At 41.5% G+C, this 15,520-nt stretch overlaps 1 protein-coding gene across 2 annotated transcripts in view; it reads right to left on the bottom strand.

The window, feature by feature from the left end:
- SMEK1_1 (Serine/threonine-protein phosphatase 4 regulatory subunit 3) overlaps positions 1-15,057 on the bottom strand; it is a 42,542-nt gene extending 27,485 nt beyond the window's left edge. Inside the window, exons 1-2 of one of the 2 annotated variants that reach the window (XM_051209640.1) lie at positions 8,249-15,057; positions 8,130-8,219 (exon numbers count right to left, since the gene is read on the bottom strand). In XM_051209640.1, the coding sequence (XP_051075096.1) occupies positions 8,200-8,219; positions 8,249-9,551 (1,323 nt within the window). In that variant the 5' untranslated portion in view covers positions 9,552-15,057 and the 3' untranslated portion in view covers positions 8,130-8,199. The remainder of the gene's footprint in view (positions 1-8,129; positions 8,220-8,248) is intronic. The other variant, XM_051209641.1, reaches the window with a different exon arrangement.
- Between the last annotated feature and the right edge of the window lie 463 nt (positions 15,058-15,520).

Genomic DNA, 15,520 nt, shown 5'->3' with positions numbered 1-15,520 from the left:
GCACGTTGTTTCAGAAAAACTGCTTCAGTTTTCGTATTTGTTGGTAGCATGCAATTTTCAACCAGGCAGTGACTCGAGAACGTTTAGATAAAACCGAGTTTCCACCATAGGCGAGCTGCTGTATAAGTCGAAAACATAAGTATACATAGAGTAGGAATAAAAGAGGGTGAATAATGACGTAGTAAATAATAATAATAATAATAATAATAATAATAATAATAATAATAATAATCATAATAATAATGTGAATCGTTTGATTGTTAATCGAAGCAAGAAAAGTATTTCTATAATTATCGACAGTTCACCATATTTGTGTATGGGCTGTGATACTGCCCGAGTGCCCAAACCGAAGCAGGTGGTTTACTTAGGGTGTCAAATCCGGAATCTTTGACCTCATTAACACAACAAGATAAACACCGGGTTCATAAAAGTAGTTAATTCAGAGGTGGTAATATATAAAAGAAAGATTGCATATAAGGATATAGTACAGGAAGAAAGAATTGGTTCGTAGAAAGAAAGATATGAAGCGATTTTAGTCTCTTAGTTTAAGGGAAGACAGAGAGTATATACACCGACGCCATTGTGATCGATTCTGAGCCATGTCACCAAGTCTCCAACCATTGGTTACGATAGTCACACGGACCCTAACCAAGTAGTCTGCATCTCCCAACATGGCTCAGACTAGAAGTTAGTGACTTCAAGCACTGATGCAACGTTTTCGTTTGGCCGCCCCTAACTTTCTTCCAACCACCCCCAACACTAGCCCGACCGAAGCTGCTACCTTGACGCGGTGGTCGGGCTTGCCTATGTGATGACCCAACCGAGCTATATTGGCTGGAACATATGTTCCTGTAGGTTCTACCATGCCAGGCAGGTCTACTGGAGAACGGTAAGACTAGAAGCAGCAACTCAAGGTCTGTGGGCGAAGTCGTACTGCTGACTGTAGAGAGGTGTGACAGCAGTAAGGTGTTTCCCTCGGACAACCAGCATGACAGCGATGCTGCCTTCCCACAAGAAGGGGTGGGGTTAGAAAAGGTCGGCCCTAAAAATGTCACACCTCACCTTACCTCACGGATTTCCGTCTCCGGCGGTAAGGCCCTTTCAAGAACGGAGCTAACACGTCAAAAACCTCCCACGAAAAGGCCGTGCGCGACCGGCCTCAAGCAGTTGTCCCTTGGGCACTGCGGTCACGCTCCCAGGTCGTTAAGACCAACACTAACCCAATTTCCTTTTCAGGTACCTCCAGAAGAACCCTTCCTCGGTGTGGGCAACCGGGAAGTGATAACCGCCCTCATACCCGTAACAGCATATGAGACCAAGTTGGTCACATTCAAATCCTTCCTACACCTCCTAATACCTCTCTTATCTCCATGACTAAACCTCCTCACGTCTCTTTATCACCTCGCACCGCTAGGGCAAACGATTCGAGTACGTGGAACGCTATTCCTGGTCTCCTGAAACCACGCGCTAAACTACACGTAGGAGCTTTTAACGTACGAACACTTTGCCAAATAGGACAGCAGGCTTCCTTATCTAGAACTTTAGAATCTCGCTCCATCGATGTGTGCTGCGTCTCCGAAACGCGCATACAGGATCCGAGTAGCGTCATTCATTTGACCTCACCATGCCAAAATAAAGAACCGACTCGATTTACGCTTCGTGTATCTGGAAGCCCTGATTCTGCTTCCAGTGGCCTCGCCGGCGTAGGTATAGCATTGACTCCTAGGGCAGAACTAGCTCTCTTAGAGTGGATCCCAGTAGACAGCCGTTTGTGCGCTGTCCGACTAAACGGAACAGTAAGAATCCGAAAAGATAGGGACACTCGTCGTTGCCTCTTCGTCGTCTCTGCCTATTCTCCCACTGACTGCAGCTCAGATGATGTCAAAGATGAGTTTTACAGAAAGCTTTCCGACCTTCTCCGAAAAGCTAGGCGCTCGGGTTTAATAATAATGGCCGGTGACTTTAATGCTCAAGTAGGTAAACTAAGCGATAGGGAAAGACGCCTAGGTGGGTCTTATGGTGTCGTGGCTCAAAGAACAGATAATGGCGACCGTCTGTTGCAGCTATGCTCAGATAACCGCCTGTTTCTTGCAAATACTAACTTTAAGCATAAGGAAAAACATTTTTTACCATGGAGAACCCCTAATTCGTCCCAACGTTGGACCCAAATAAATCACATCGCTATCAGCCACCGATGGAGGGGCTCGATAGAAGACTGTCGCTCATTCTGGAGCACATGCTTATATTCAGATCATGCTCTACTGAGAGCACGTATTTGCCTGCGTCTTACTGGACGTAGGAAAGACGCTGCAAGTAAACCTCTTAGGGCCCTACTTAATGATAGTCAAGCTAAGAGTATATTTCAGGAAAAACTAGGAAAGCAGTTAGGCAGCCATGTATGTGATGCCCACCCCGATGCAGCATGGAATGATATCCGAAAAGCTGTGGAAACAGCAGTGATATCTGCTAGTACGGTAACCGGTAAGGTTAGGGAGCACCACCGGATCTCAGCAGCATCTATCGCACTGATAGATGCTCGGAAACTCATTCCACCTGGCTCTGAACATAATGAAGAGCGGAGTCAACTTAAGCGCAAGCTGACAATAAGTCTACGCAATGATCGCGAACAGTGGTGGGTAGCGAAAGCAAGAGAGATGGAAAAGGCAGCGGCAATAGGTAATAGCAGACAATTGTTCAGACTCGTTAAGGAAACCGGAATTAGGAAACCGACCGTTAGCGAAACAATCTCAGAGAAAGATGGACATATTATACAATCTCAATCCAGGAGATTGGATCGATGGGCAGAACACTTTAGGGATCAGTTCAACTGGCCTTCAGCCACACTTCGGTTTCCCACGATCTCTAGTCAACCTGAATGGCAAGTTAATTCAGGTCCTCCGACTCTTTACAAAGTTGAAAAAGCCATAGGAAATCTGAAACGAGGGAGAGCAGCAGGCCCTGACAGGTTTACTCCTGAGATTTTTTAAGGATGGTGGTCCAGTATTAGCAATGAGATTAACCGAGGTCTTAGGTAGAATTTGGAATTCGGACGTAATCCTATCTGACTGGTCTGAGTCACTGATTGTGCCAGTCTATAAGAAAGGACAAAAGTTCTCTTGTGACAATCACAGAGGAATCAGTTTGACTAATATAGTATCTAAAATATTAGCTTCAATAATACTTCGACGCCTAATCAAAGCTCGTGAAGAGCAGATTAGAGAAAACCAGGCCGGTTTTCGACCTGGACGTGGTTGTATAGATCAGATATTCACACTACGTCAGGTTCTAGAACACAGACACACATTCAGACGCCCCACAATCGTAGTATTTCTCGACCTTAATGCGGCATTCGACTCTTGAACGTGAAGTTCTATGGCAGCGTTTGTCACTGAAAGGAGTACCAGAGAAGTACATTAACCTTATAAAGGCTCTCTACTCGAACACAACTGGTCGAGTGAGAGCTTATAGCGAACTGTCATCAGAATTGATTACATCAAGTGGTGTTCGTCAGGGTTGTCCACTCTCTCCATTCTTGTTCGACTTTGTGGTCGACGTACTTTTAGAGATAACACTTTCCTCGTCTAGATTTCCAGGGGTTGAACTTCCACCGGGAGGTTCACTTGTTGACTTAGAATATGCTGATGACATAGTTTTATTTGGTGAAGACGCTGACAAAATGCAGAGTCTTCTGACCACTCTAAGCAACAATGCAAGCATGTTCGGGATGCGATTCTCTCCCTCGAAATGCAAAATGTTGCTTCAGGATTGGGTTACATCGACACCCGAACTAGTGATAGGGAGCGAAGTAGTTGAGTGTGTCGACCGCTTCACTTATCTTGAAAGTCTCATCAGCCCTTGTGGTCTGGTGTGTGACGAAATCTCAGCACGGATACAGAAGGCTCGACTAGCTTTTACCAACTTGCGTCATTTATGGCGTAGGCGAGATATCCGTCTATCAACCAAAGGACGTGTTTACTGCGCAGCAGTTCGTCCCGTCCTACTTTATGGCAGTGAAACATGGCCGGTAAGAGTAGAGGATATTCGTAGGTTACTAGTATTCGACCATAGGTGTCTTCGAAACATTGCTCGTATATCATGGGACCATCGAGTATGTAACACAGTTGTTAGGAAACGGGTACTAGGTAAGGATGGCAAATCAATTGATGAAGTAGTGAAACTTGATCAGTTGAGATGGCTGGGACACGTGTTACGTATGCCCAACGACCGACTACCTCGACGTGCGATGTTCAATGGTATAGGAGTAGGTTGGAAGAGAGCTAGGGGCGGCCAGACCAAAACATGGCACAAATCCATGAAGTCACTGACAAGTGGACTGAGTCATGTTGGTAGGTGTAGACTACCTGGTTGAGGACCACGAGATGATAGCAACCGATGGTTAGAGACCCTGAATGACATGGCTCAAAATCGTTTGCAATGGCGCAGGTGCATCTACTCTTTGTGTTCTCCCAAAGTTCGGTCTCCTTATCCCTCCTTGTCTTTTTTTTCTCTTCCCAAATTTATTTCACTGGATTATACTCTTTAAATAACATCTCCAAACCCTAATCTTCCCGATTACTGCTTATACTCTTACTACCTCTACCACTCCGGGATTTGAATCGACAATTGTATCTCTGTGGTAATGTGGTGTGGCAACTCGAACTGATGTACGTACGTACGAAGTTCTACGTTGTTACTGACTGGACTGACTGACTGACAACACTAGTCAGCATTGCGCGTCGTGGTAATCGGTGTTCAGGCATACGTAACACGTGGCTCAACCATCTCAGTCGATGAAGATTCACAACTTCATCAACTGATTTACCATCGTTCCCTAATACCCTGTGTCTAACTTCACTATTACTTACCCGGTGATCCCAGCAAATGCTGGCAATATTTCTAAGGTATCTGTGACCAAATACTAGTAAATCACGAACATTTTCTACTTTTATTGACTGCGCTTCGCAGACGTAAAGTAGAACAGAACGGGTTGCTGCACAGTACACTCGTCCCTTAATTGACAAACGGATACCTCGCCTTTGCCATCGGTGACGTAAGTTGGCAAAAGCCAAACGAGCTTTTCGAATCCGTCCAGAGATTTCGTCAGACACCAACCCATTAGGGTTGACCAGACTTCCAAGATGAGCGAAGTTGTCGACGCGTTCGACTACTTCACTCCCTATCCTTATTTCAGGTGTTGACACAGACCAGTCCTGAAGCAACAACTTGCATTTGGAGAGGGAGAAACTCATTCCGAACATTCTGGCATTGTTGTCCAGTGCTACCAAAACACTCTGCATTTTATCAGTGTCTTCACTAAACAGGACTATATCATCTGCGTATTCTAAGTCGATAAGTGGACCTCCTTCCAGGAGGTCAATGCCCGAAAATTCAGTCGACGAGAACGCTGTTTCCATCAGTATATCTATGATAAAATAAACAGAAATAGAGATAGTGGGCATACGTGACGGACAGCACTTGAGGTTACGAAATCAGATGACAGTTCGTTGGTAGTGTTCAACATCGGTCAGACTGTCCTGCCCTCCATGGCCGGTGACGACTGATCCACCAAACGAGGAGGAAGTCCGCAAGGAACTCCAACTCTTGAAGCGTTACAAATCACCTGGCCCAGATGACTTACCTCCGGCTCTTTTTAAAGATCGTGGTGACTTTCTGACTAAGGAATTGACGACGTTGTTTACAAAGGTTCGGGAACTAGAGAGTGTACCAACGTCATGGAATGAGTCGATAGTTGTCCCTATCTTTAAAAAGGGTTCACGTCGTTCCTGTAACAAATATCGAGGGATAAGTCTACTTCCGATTGCGTCCAAGTTATTGGCTTCCATCATACTTCGTGGGTTGTTCAAAACCCGAGAAAGATTGACTCGCGAGGAGCAGGCTGGGTTTCGTTCCGGTCGAGGATGTATTGATCATATCTTCACCCTCCGCCAAATCTTAGAACACCGCCATACTTATCAAAAGCCAACAATCGTGGTGTTTCTTGACATCAGGGCTGCCTCCGATTCGTTGGATAGGACTGTTCTCTGGGATTATCTATCGAAGAAGGGTGTGTCTGAGAAGTTTATTAACGTCTTAAAGGCCCTATACACAAACACCTCAGGCAGAGTGAGGGCATACAACCACCTCTCTCCATTGTTCCATTCGAGCAGTGGGGTTAGGCATTGTTGCCCCAATCTCACCATTCCTCTTCAACTTTGCCATCGATGACATTCTGGAAACAGCTCTGATGGATGAAAGTAGTGGTGGTGTGGATCTGTTGCCTGGAGAAAGACTTCTCGACCTTGAGTATGCATATGATATTGTCTTACTGTGCGATAATGCCCAAGACATGCAATCCGCACTTAATCAGTTGGCAATCAGTGTCCGTAGGTACGGTATGAGCTTTGCACCTTCGAAGTGCAAAGTACTTCTACAAGACTGGCAGGATCCTAATCCTGTACTCACCCTGGATGGTGAGCAGATAGACGTAGTTGAGAAGTCCATGTATCTGGCTAGCTGGATAAGTGCTGGTGGGGGTGTGAGTGATGAGATCAATGCACGTATAGTGAAAGCCAGAGCGGTTTATGCCAATCTGGGCCACCTTTGGCGCCTTCGTGATGTTAGTCTGGCTGTAAAAGATCGGATCTACAACGCGTCGGTGAGAGCGGTTTTGCTCTATGCTTGTGAAACCTGGCCTCTCCGAGTTGAGGATGTTAGACGACTCTCTGTGTTCGATCATCGTTGTCTTCGAAGGATTGCTGACATTCAGTGGCAAAACCATGTCAATAATGCAGAGGTTCGGCATCGTGTGTTCGGGTGCAGAGACAATAATTCAATTGGTGTCACCATCTTGAAACATTGACTTCGATGGCTTGGACATGTTCTACGAATGTCGTCCCAGAGAATTCCACGTCGTGCATTATTTGCCGACTCTGGGATAGGTTAGAAAAAGCGGAGAGGTGGTCAGTGTATGACACGTTGTCGTGGTATGAAAGAAAGCTGCAAAGGACTGGCCTGTGTTGGTTCTTCACGACTCCCTGGCTGGGGTCCGAGAGATGGTGCTACACAGTGGCTAGAGACGTTATCAGATATGGCTCAGAATAGGAGCCAATGGCGATCCTGCTGTAACCTTCTTTTACTTTCTTCATACAAAGTGGTTGTGTCTTCTTTAATTGAAAAATTTCTTCTGGTTGTACCTTTTCGTTTCCCCCATTATTATTATTATTACACTACCTTACACTAATCTGTTCGTTATCGTTCTCTTTTGTTTTACGCTCCTTACCTTTTCCTTCTCTCCAAATTCTCATTGTTTTGTGTGGCGCATATATATTTGGTGCCCTCTCGTACCAATATTTGTGTTCAAATAAATAAATCACCCCTAGTTAATATAGATGGCAAACTAGGGTACCATGTGTCTGCGAGGAACAGCACTTTTATAAGTCAGATGAAAACGAGGTGGGAAAAAAACAAGAAATTTAGGTGTTTTTCACACAATGCTTATACTATATAACTTACTATAAATCAAGCTATCCTGCAAAGATACTTCCTGTAAGACATAAACTACGTAATGTAAGAAAACTTACAATCTGCTAGCTATGAGTCTGTCGACAACTTTTTCAGTTGTGTATCAGCATGTAACAGAACAATAAGGTATTGGCTAGGAGTCAGAAACACAACTTTGTTAAAAGCGAAATAACAGGCAAAAATACTATTCATACTGATGCAGTAAGCTTCTAGTAAAGTATATTTATTTTATTTAACTTCTAGCTTAAACTCGACCAGTGGTGTACCTTGCTTGATTGAGGTGTGACATACTGATTCGTGTTGTTGAATCAATGTACCCTAATGAGATACGACTATATGACTTAATTACTGATGTAACCACTCAATCAAAATACAGTATAAACGAAATGAACGACTAAGATGAGGGAATAATTTAGTGATTAAGGACCAGTGGTAAACAGAATAAGAGTATCCCAAGTAGGACCCATAGGTTAATGGAACCTAAGAAAAATAATGATAACCAAAGTAGATGAGATCTTATAGGTTAGACTACTGGGAATTCTAATCTAGACAGTAATTTGATGACAATCAAATACATGCATAAATATACATGGTAAAAAGTGACTTACGACACCGGAATTGTTCATATTGTCTGGATCGATAAGAATGCGCAACATGTAACCCAAAAGGAAAGCATCACTAAGTTCTACAAAAAGTGTCTTGAATATTAATCTATAGACAAACCTACCTGGATCTGGATCAGTGAGTAATTGACTTATCATAAGATTAATGAGTAATTCATCGTCTTTTCGGAACGGAGCAGTTTCTCTGAAGACATATTCACGCACAACAGAGGGCTGGTGCTCAATAAATGCCTGGAGAATCTCGAGAGCCGCTGACTTTATATCTCGATCATCAATTGCGAGGAGTACTTCAGCTGTTCTTAGTGCTCCATGTTGAAGTAAACAACTGAGAAAACTTTCTTTCTGATCTGTTTGGATGGAAATATTACAAAATTCCTTTACAAAGAGCGATAGGTCTCTGCGATGAGTTAGGTCTGTATCCGCCGCTTTCAAACGTGTAAAAAGTCGGCACATAAACTCTTCATCTTCTTGAAGAGCCCGAATAATCTCCATCTTGTTTATAGAAACAAATGCTTTAAGTTGGGAAAGAGTGTGTTCGTCGAATAAACAAGGAGGTGGGAGACAGCAGTCTTGTATGTACTGAACGCGATATGTTTGATGTATTTTTGTCACTAAATCTGTATTATGCAAAGGCAAAACTTCTTTGAAAGTAGCCTTATTTCTGAGAAAATCACGATGTTTAGTGCGCCCAGAAGGATTGTATTCCAAAATACCAATCACATCCAACAGCATATCATCAGCGAATAAACTTTCATAAAGGCTATGTTTGTTTACCAATATAAGTTGTCGCATTATTTCGTAAAGATGATGCAACGATTCCATATCTTCCAGATCTTCTGCCTTGTGAAAGACATCGACTAACTGATGGAGATAATTAGTTGACTCTAAAAAGGCCACCAATCGCTCGCGTTTCGGAGGTGATGCGACAGCTTGACTAACTAGCTCAACAACTTCTTCAAGACGGCTCAGTTCACAAGGTGGAAGACTAAGAGGTTGAATACTTTGCATCATTGTCGGTGTATACCCATCTGTGTCATCAACATCATCTGACTCGTCAACAACCTCTTGAGTAATCTCTACCGATGGATCCTTTCCCTGTACAGCACAAATTTTTTCCCATACATCATCACAACCAACCTTTTCTTGGAAAGATAGAGCTAAATCCATATTTTCACCTTCTGACCAGACAATTAGTGTTTCTTGCTGCTTTTGATACGCTGTATCTGGCTGTATTTTTGACTCAAGAAGATAAGACCCATCTGTCTCTGAAATTACTACTAGGGCCATGTTCTCCTGCTCAGTATACAATGCTGACACGTGACCAGTGCCCTTATCATCCCATTGTCGTTCATCATTCAACATGTACAACTTTACTCGACGACGTGTGCTGGCTTCAGAAGATCCCATATCTAGAACGAGTCAAAACATTAAAATAAATTAACAATGAAAATTATGTTAGCTAGTAAACATACTTTAAACTCTGTTTGAAAATTTAGTGCTAAGAGATGGATTAGTTAACATTTGAGGAAAGGGCTATGATATACTGGGATAAATTTCTGGTACTGTTATGGCCTTCGGTGTCTGGCTTTTCTATCACACGAATTATCCACCAATCCGAATACGACTTATACGAATCTTCACACTAGGCCAACCAATAACGTTCAACCGGTGTGAGCAGTCTAGCGCCTTATTGGTCCTAGGTCCTTCTAGCCCGTCTACTTGAGTCCAAAACACAATACCAGCTTCCGCAATATGAATCGAATCATGTATTTCAAACATACTCTGTTTATATACCAATCAAGCAGACCACATCGTACCATAAAATAGAAAACAACATTTGTACAATATTTGACAAGTGAAATAAATATTGACCAATAGGAAATGTCCATTTAAAGTCCAAAGACACCATTAGACTTAACAGAATAATTATTGAATAGTTATACAATAAGAATATTAGTCCATTAATAGTCCTCGGAAGTTACCCGTAAATTAATCTTCACTCGGATATAACAGTTACATTTTGTCTACATTAAACCTGATGATTACGTGGAACGGACCATTATGTTGCTTACTTGGACACGAACTTTTCGATGGGTTGCGAGGTTTTAAGAGCAGAGCATAGCCATTAATTTGAAGAAACAATATGATCAGATGTTAGACAAAACTAATCTTGATCTCAACCGGAATGAAGGAACATTGTACTTACCACAAATAAGCGTAAATTCACACGGATAACTTTACCATTAAAAATACCTTAACGTTCAGAACTAAATTATTGTAGACATAATTTATGTTGTCTATGTACTAAGATGAGAATTAACTGCGACCATAATAGATTGTACGATGATCTCTCACCAGGTGGTTCTCTTATCGACCTAGTATATGGAGACAGCAGCCCTGTTCAATACTAAGAACGCAGTCAACTAAATGCCTTGAGTAACAAAGTAATAACCCTTGGAGTCTTCCTATATACAAAAACTTTAAAATTGGTCAGTATCAATGCCCAGTTTGACCGTTGTGAGTGAAATAATCATCTTGAAGGTCTAATCATCCCTGGTGCTTCAATTACTGACAAAATCTTGGCACATACGAAAATCTCGCTTGTCTTTTATTAATTAGCACCATATTTGACACAGATAAGTCTGACTGTCCATCAAACGGAGAGTAGTATGTATCATTTTGCTATACACCTGAGAAATATAACCTGTGAAAATGGACGACCTTCGTAGGTTGTCAGTTTTCAACCAAAAATGTTTGTGTATTGAGGAATTCGGTGTCATAAAGCAGAGTTTAATCGTTAAAGCAGTTAACTTTCAACCATTGGTTCGCAAGTTAAAATCTTGTTTCGCCCACTTTAGTCTGATGTGGAGCGACAGTTTAACTCGACATACAATTAACCGTAAGTAGTTTGGATGTTTCATAAAGGTGGCCATAGTTCTTCCAAGGACCTACAAGCTTATGTTGAAGAAGACTGAATAAATACACTCAAATAGCTTGTTGTAACCTACACTTGCTATTAACGATAAACTACATGAATGCCTTGGTCATGATTTGGGCCAATAATGACTTAGATGACCAAGCACCAAGATCACCAATTGATAACCACATCATACAGTGAAAATCTTTACAATATCAACTTTATCTCAATCAAGACATATTTTCGAAATCACAGTGGCGAAAGTCATTTTGGTTTATTGTCCCTATGGGAAACTTTTACATTTAACTGATAGGTCATAGGTCAGACTACTGAAACACATGCCTATTTAGTGTTCCTAGTTTTTAAAATTCACATTCTAAGAACCTTTACTTACCAATTTCTGAATGAAATACTTCACGGTGTCAGATGCAAACCACCTAAACTTATGGGCGGGTTAAAAAGGTTATCAGACTGGGATCTCTTGCTAAATTGACCTGTCTGGAAAATAAATAATAAACCATGAGACTTACTACAATCAATATACGTCTATGTTAGGTTGGTTTACACGCTAGGCGATACAAGCCGCTTACACAGGAATAAAATGGGCTTAGACGTATGATTTATGTGGTTAATAATTCATTGCATATAATGAATTTAAACATACTTAGACTTGGGAATAGACTCAGAAAATACTACCGTGCATTACGTGGTACACGATTACCAAATCAGACGACTGATATATATACGTCATCATCGTCGAGCCTGATATTTAAGTGCTTTTGTCACAACCCATTAGCACAAAATGAAATAAATAAGACGAATTTTAGAAGATATAGGAATAACGTAGTAGCAATGATAGTGAAAAACAATCTCAGAGAAAGATGGACATATTATACATTCTCAATCCAGGAGATTGGATCGATGGGCAGAACACTAGGGGTCAGTTCAACTGGCCTTCAGCTACACTTCGGTTTCCCACGATCTCCAGTCAACCTGAATGGCAAGTTAATTCAGGTCCTTCGACTCTTTACAAAGTTGAAAAAGCCATAGGAAATCTGAAACGAGGGAGAGCAGCAGGCCCTGACAGGTTTACTCCTGAGATTTTTTAAGGATGGTGGTCCAGTATTAGCAATGAGATTAACCGAGGTCTTAGGTAGAATTTGGAATTCGGACGTAATCCTATCTGACTGGTCTGAGTCACTGATTGTGCCAGTCTATAAGAAAGGACAAAAGTTCTCTTGTGACAATCACAGAGGAATCAGTTTGACTAATATAGTATCTAAAATATTAGCTTCAATAATACTTCGACGCCTAATCAAAGCTCGTGAAGAGCAGATTAGAGAAAACCAGGCCGGTTTTCGACCTGGACGTGGTTGTATAGATCAGATATTCACACTACGTCAGGTTCTAGAACACAGACACACATTCAGACGCCCCACAATCGTAGTATTTCTCGACCTTAATGCGGCATTCGACTCTTGAACGTGAAGTTCTATGGCAGCGTTTGTCACTGAAAGGAGTACCAGAGAAGTACATTAACCTTATAAAGGCTCTCTACTCGAACACAACTGGTTAGAGACCCTGAATGACATGGCTCAAAATCGTTTGCAATGGCGCAGGTGCATCTACTCTTTGTGTTCTCCCAAAGTTCGGTCTCCTTATCCCTCCTTGTCTTTTTTTTCTCTTCCCAAATTTATTTCACTGGATTATACTCTTTAAATAACATCTCCAAACCCTAATCTTCCCGATTACTGCTTATACTCTTACTACCTCTACCACTCCGGGATTTGAATCGACAATTGTATCTCTGTGGTAATGTGGTGTGGCAACTCGAACTGATGTACGTACGTACGAAGTTCTACGTTGTTACTGACTAGACTGAATGAGTGAGAAACGCTAAACATCGGGAATATGGTTTGAAAAGGCACAAAGAAAGATATTTATGAGGGAATAATGGAACTCAAGAATGGGTGAATCTGAATCGTTGTGAATAGTTTTTAGCCGTGTCACGAGTCTCTAATCGCTGATTAAAGCTATTACACGGACCCCAACCAGAAGGTTTACCCCTACCTAAACAAGGCTCAGTTCAACGGCCGGTGACCTAATGGACTGACGTCTCGTCTTCGTTAGGCCACCACTAGCCTTCTACCACACTCCTACACTAAACAACAATGCTCTTCGAGAAAGGCGGTGGTTGGACACACGTACTACATATTCCAATTAGTCGAAGATTCGCTACTTCAATCAGCCCACCATCTTTACCTAGTACTCTAGGACTCATCCCAGCATTGCTCACTCGGTTAGTACACGTAACGTGAGAAATGCTTCGAAGACACTTATGTACGAAAACCTTGAGCCTAGGCATGTGTTCTACTTTTGTAGACCATGTTTCATAGCCACAACCAGGTTCAAAACCAGCCAGCCTTGTTTACCGAGGTCTGCTTTTTGCGAACCCCGGTTAGACGTCGGATGATTATCGAGGCAAATTTTTCGAACAATTAGTCAAACTGATTATTTTGTGGTTATCACTAGAGGATATGCATCATTTCTCATGAACAGGCGATTAGCGGTCGAAACCAGAAAAATAGAATTACGTTCATCTGTCGAACTCTAGCCAGTACCAGTGAACTTAGCTTATAAGACCGGACCACAACCCTCGAGTGTTTTCGAGCTTAATTAATCAGGTTCCGCTGTTCTCTCATTGTTAAGATTGCCTATAGCCTTTTTGACTTCACAGAGATATGGGGGACAGGTCAACTTTTAGCTTAGATTGTTCGGGAATAGTGGGTAACTGTGAGCCAGTTGAACTATTCCTTAGAGTGATCTGCCTATCAATCTAATCTCCTGGATTGAGAATGAACGACCACTTCATCGGTTATTATGAGACATCTGACGTTTTAATATTTATCACCTCGACGAATGTCGCCGTGTACTTTAGCTCAATACTATATTTGGGAAGCGAATACAACCGCCAAAACCAAGAAACGACACATCTGGATACTTACTAAAGGTCTCGTTAGTCATAATCAACGTAGAGCCTGATATAAGTGTAAGTTAGCCCAAGACCGTGTACTACAATAGTGTGACAGGAAATTAGTAAGATTTGTAGTGGTCGTGAAATTTTAACTACTTGATTCGGGTGTTGCGCCTTGCCACACAGATCCGCACAAACATTTAAACAGAAACAAAAATAAATACCCATCTTGCCAGTCTTCAAAAAGACTTTAAGGAAAAAATCACGGGGGACGTGTGATCCAACGAACTGAAGCCCTATTCTAATGATTGAAGATAAACCATTGACAGCACACCACTCGGTTGGTGTCCCGATATTACTCACTAAGTAATATCAACGGTAAGTTAACACAATGAATTGTCATGTTTCCTTAATCCTACAAGACAGAGTTCTTAAGCGCGAGACGTATTTCGCCAGTTTGTCAACAAATTTCCACTATCCAGAGACGCTACTCAAATTGTTTACCACCTGGGGGTGAAAAGGGGATATATCGACAAAATTTACTTCCCAAGTGGAAAATAGACTTTCCCTTTTTATTATCTCAAAGGTCCCATTACTGATTGATGGGGTGCTGGATAGAAATTGAAAACCATTGACAGATACAAAATACAGAAAATAGCAACAAAAAATGTGACCAGTTTAAAAACGCTGCAAAGACTATAAATTAGAATCATGACACAAAGCCAACAAAGAAACTGAGATATATCTTTTGCCAGAGATTTGAGTGAAATTTGAAGAAACAACTCTGAAGTAAATATCCCTTATCGTACATATTTCTGGAATTTAATAACAACCTTATCGACATAGAACTTATGTAAGGACTAAAACTAGCCCGCTTACGTTATTACTTTCAAAACCAGACCACAACCACCCACCGATATATCAAAATCCGATACCTCTAAAACGCTGCCATTTAGCAAAATGACACAACAAAACAAGACGCACATGCATTAATAAGAGTCGATTTTATGTGGAGAGAACTATCAAGGTATTATTTTAAAAGTTCTTGGAAAATGACAAGGTTTACCTCTGTATTTGATTATTGTTTTTCACAAACATCTAATCTTTTTATACAACTTCGTTGAGTGAAAGAACCGTACATTTAGTTCATCATAATCTGTATCCAAGTTGTTGAAAATGGTATATAATCTGTTTACTAATCCTACTGGTGGATTGACTTACTCATATTCAATTAATCGGCTTTTCATGTCAGGGTAAACTTCATTTTTCCCTAAGCTACGTCATGTCTTGTGAGTTCTCCGTTGCTTCAACACTACAGCCTCTTCTCTTTTTAGTTTATACAAACGATCTTCCTCAGCAATTATCTTCTGAGTTATTACTTTCTGTGAACGATCTTAAACTTCAGAAATAAGTTCAAAACCAAGATTCTAAGATGACACTTCACGATGATCTGACTCGACTTAAAAGTTTGGTAAATAAAAACAG

This window comes from Schistosoma haematobium, chromosome 1 (assembly GCF_000699445.3).
Source record: "Schistosoma haematobium chromosome 1, whole genome shotgun sequence".
Classification (NCBI taxonomy): Eukaryota; Metazoa; Platyhelminthes; class Trematoda; order Strigeidida; family Schistosomatidae; genus Schistosoma; species Schistosoma haematobium.
This window is presented reverse-complemented; position numbering and strand designations above follow the sequence as displayed.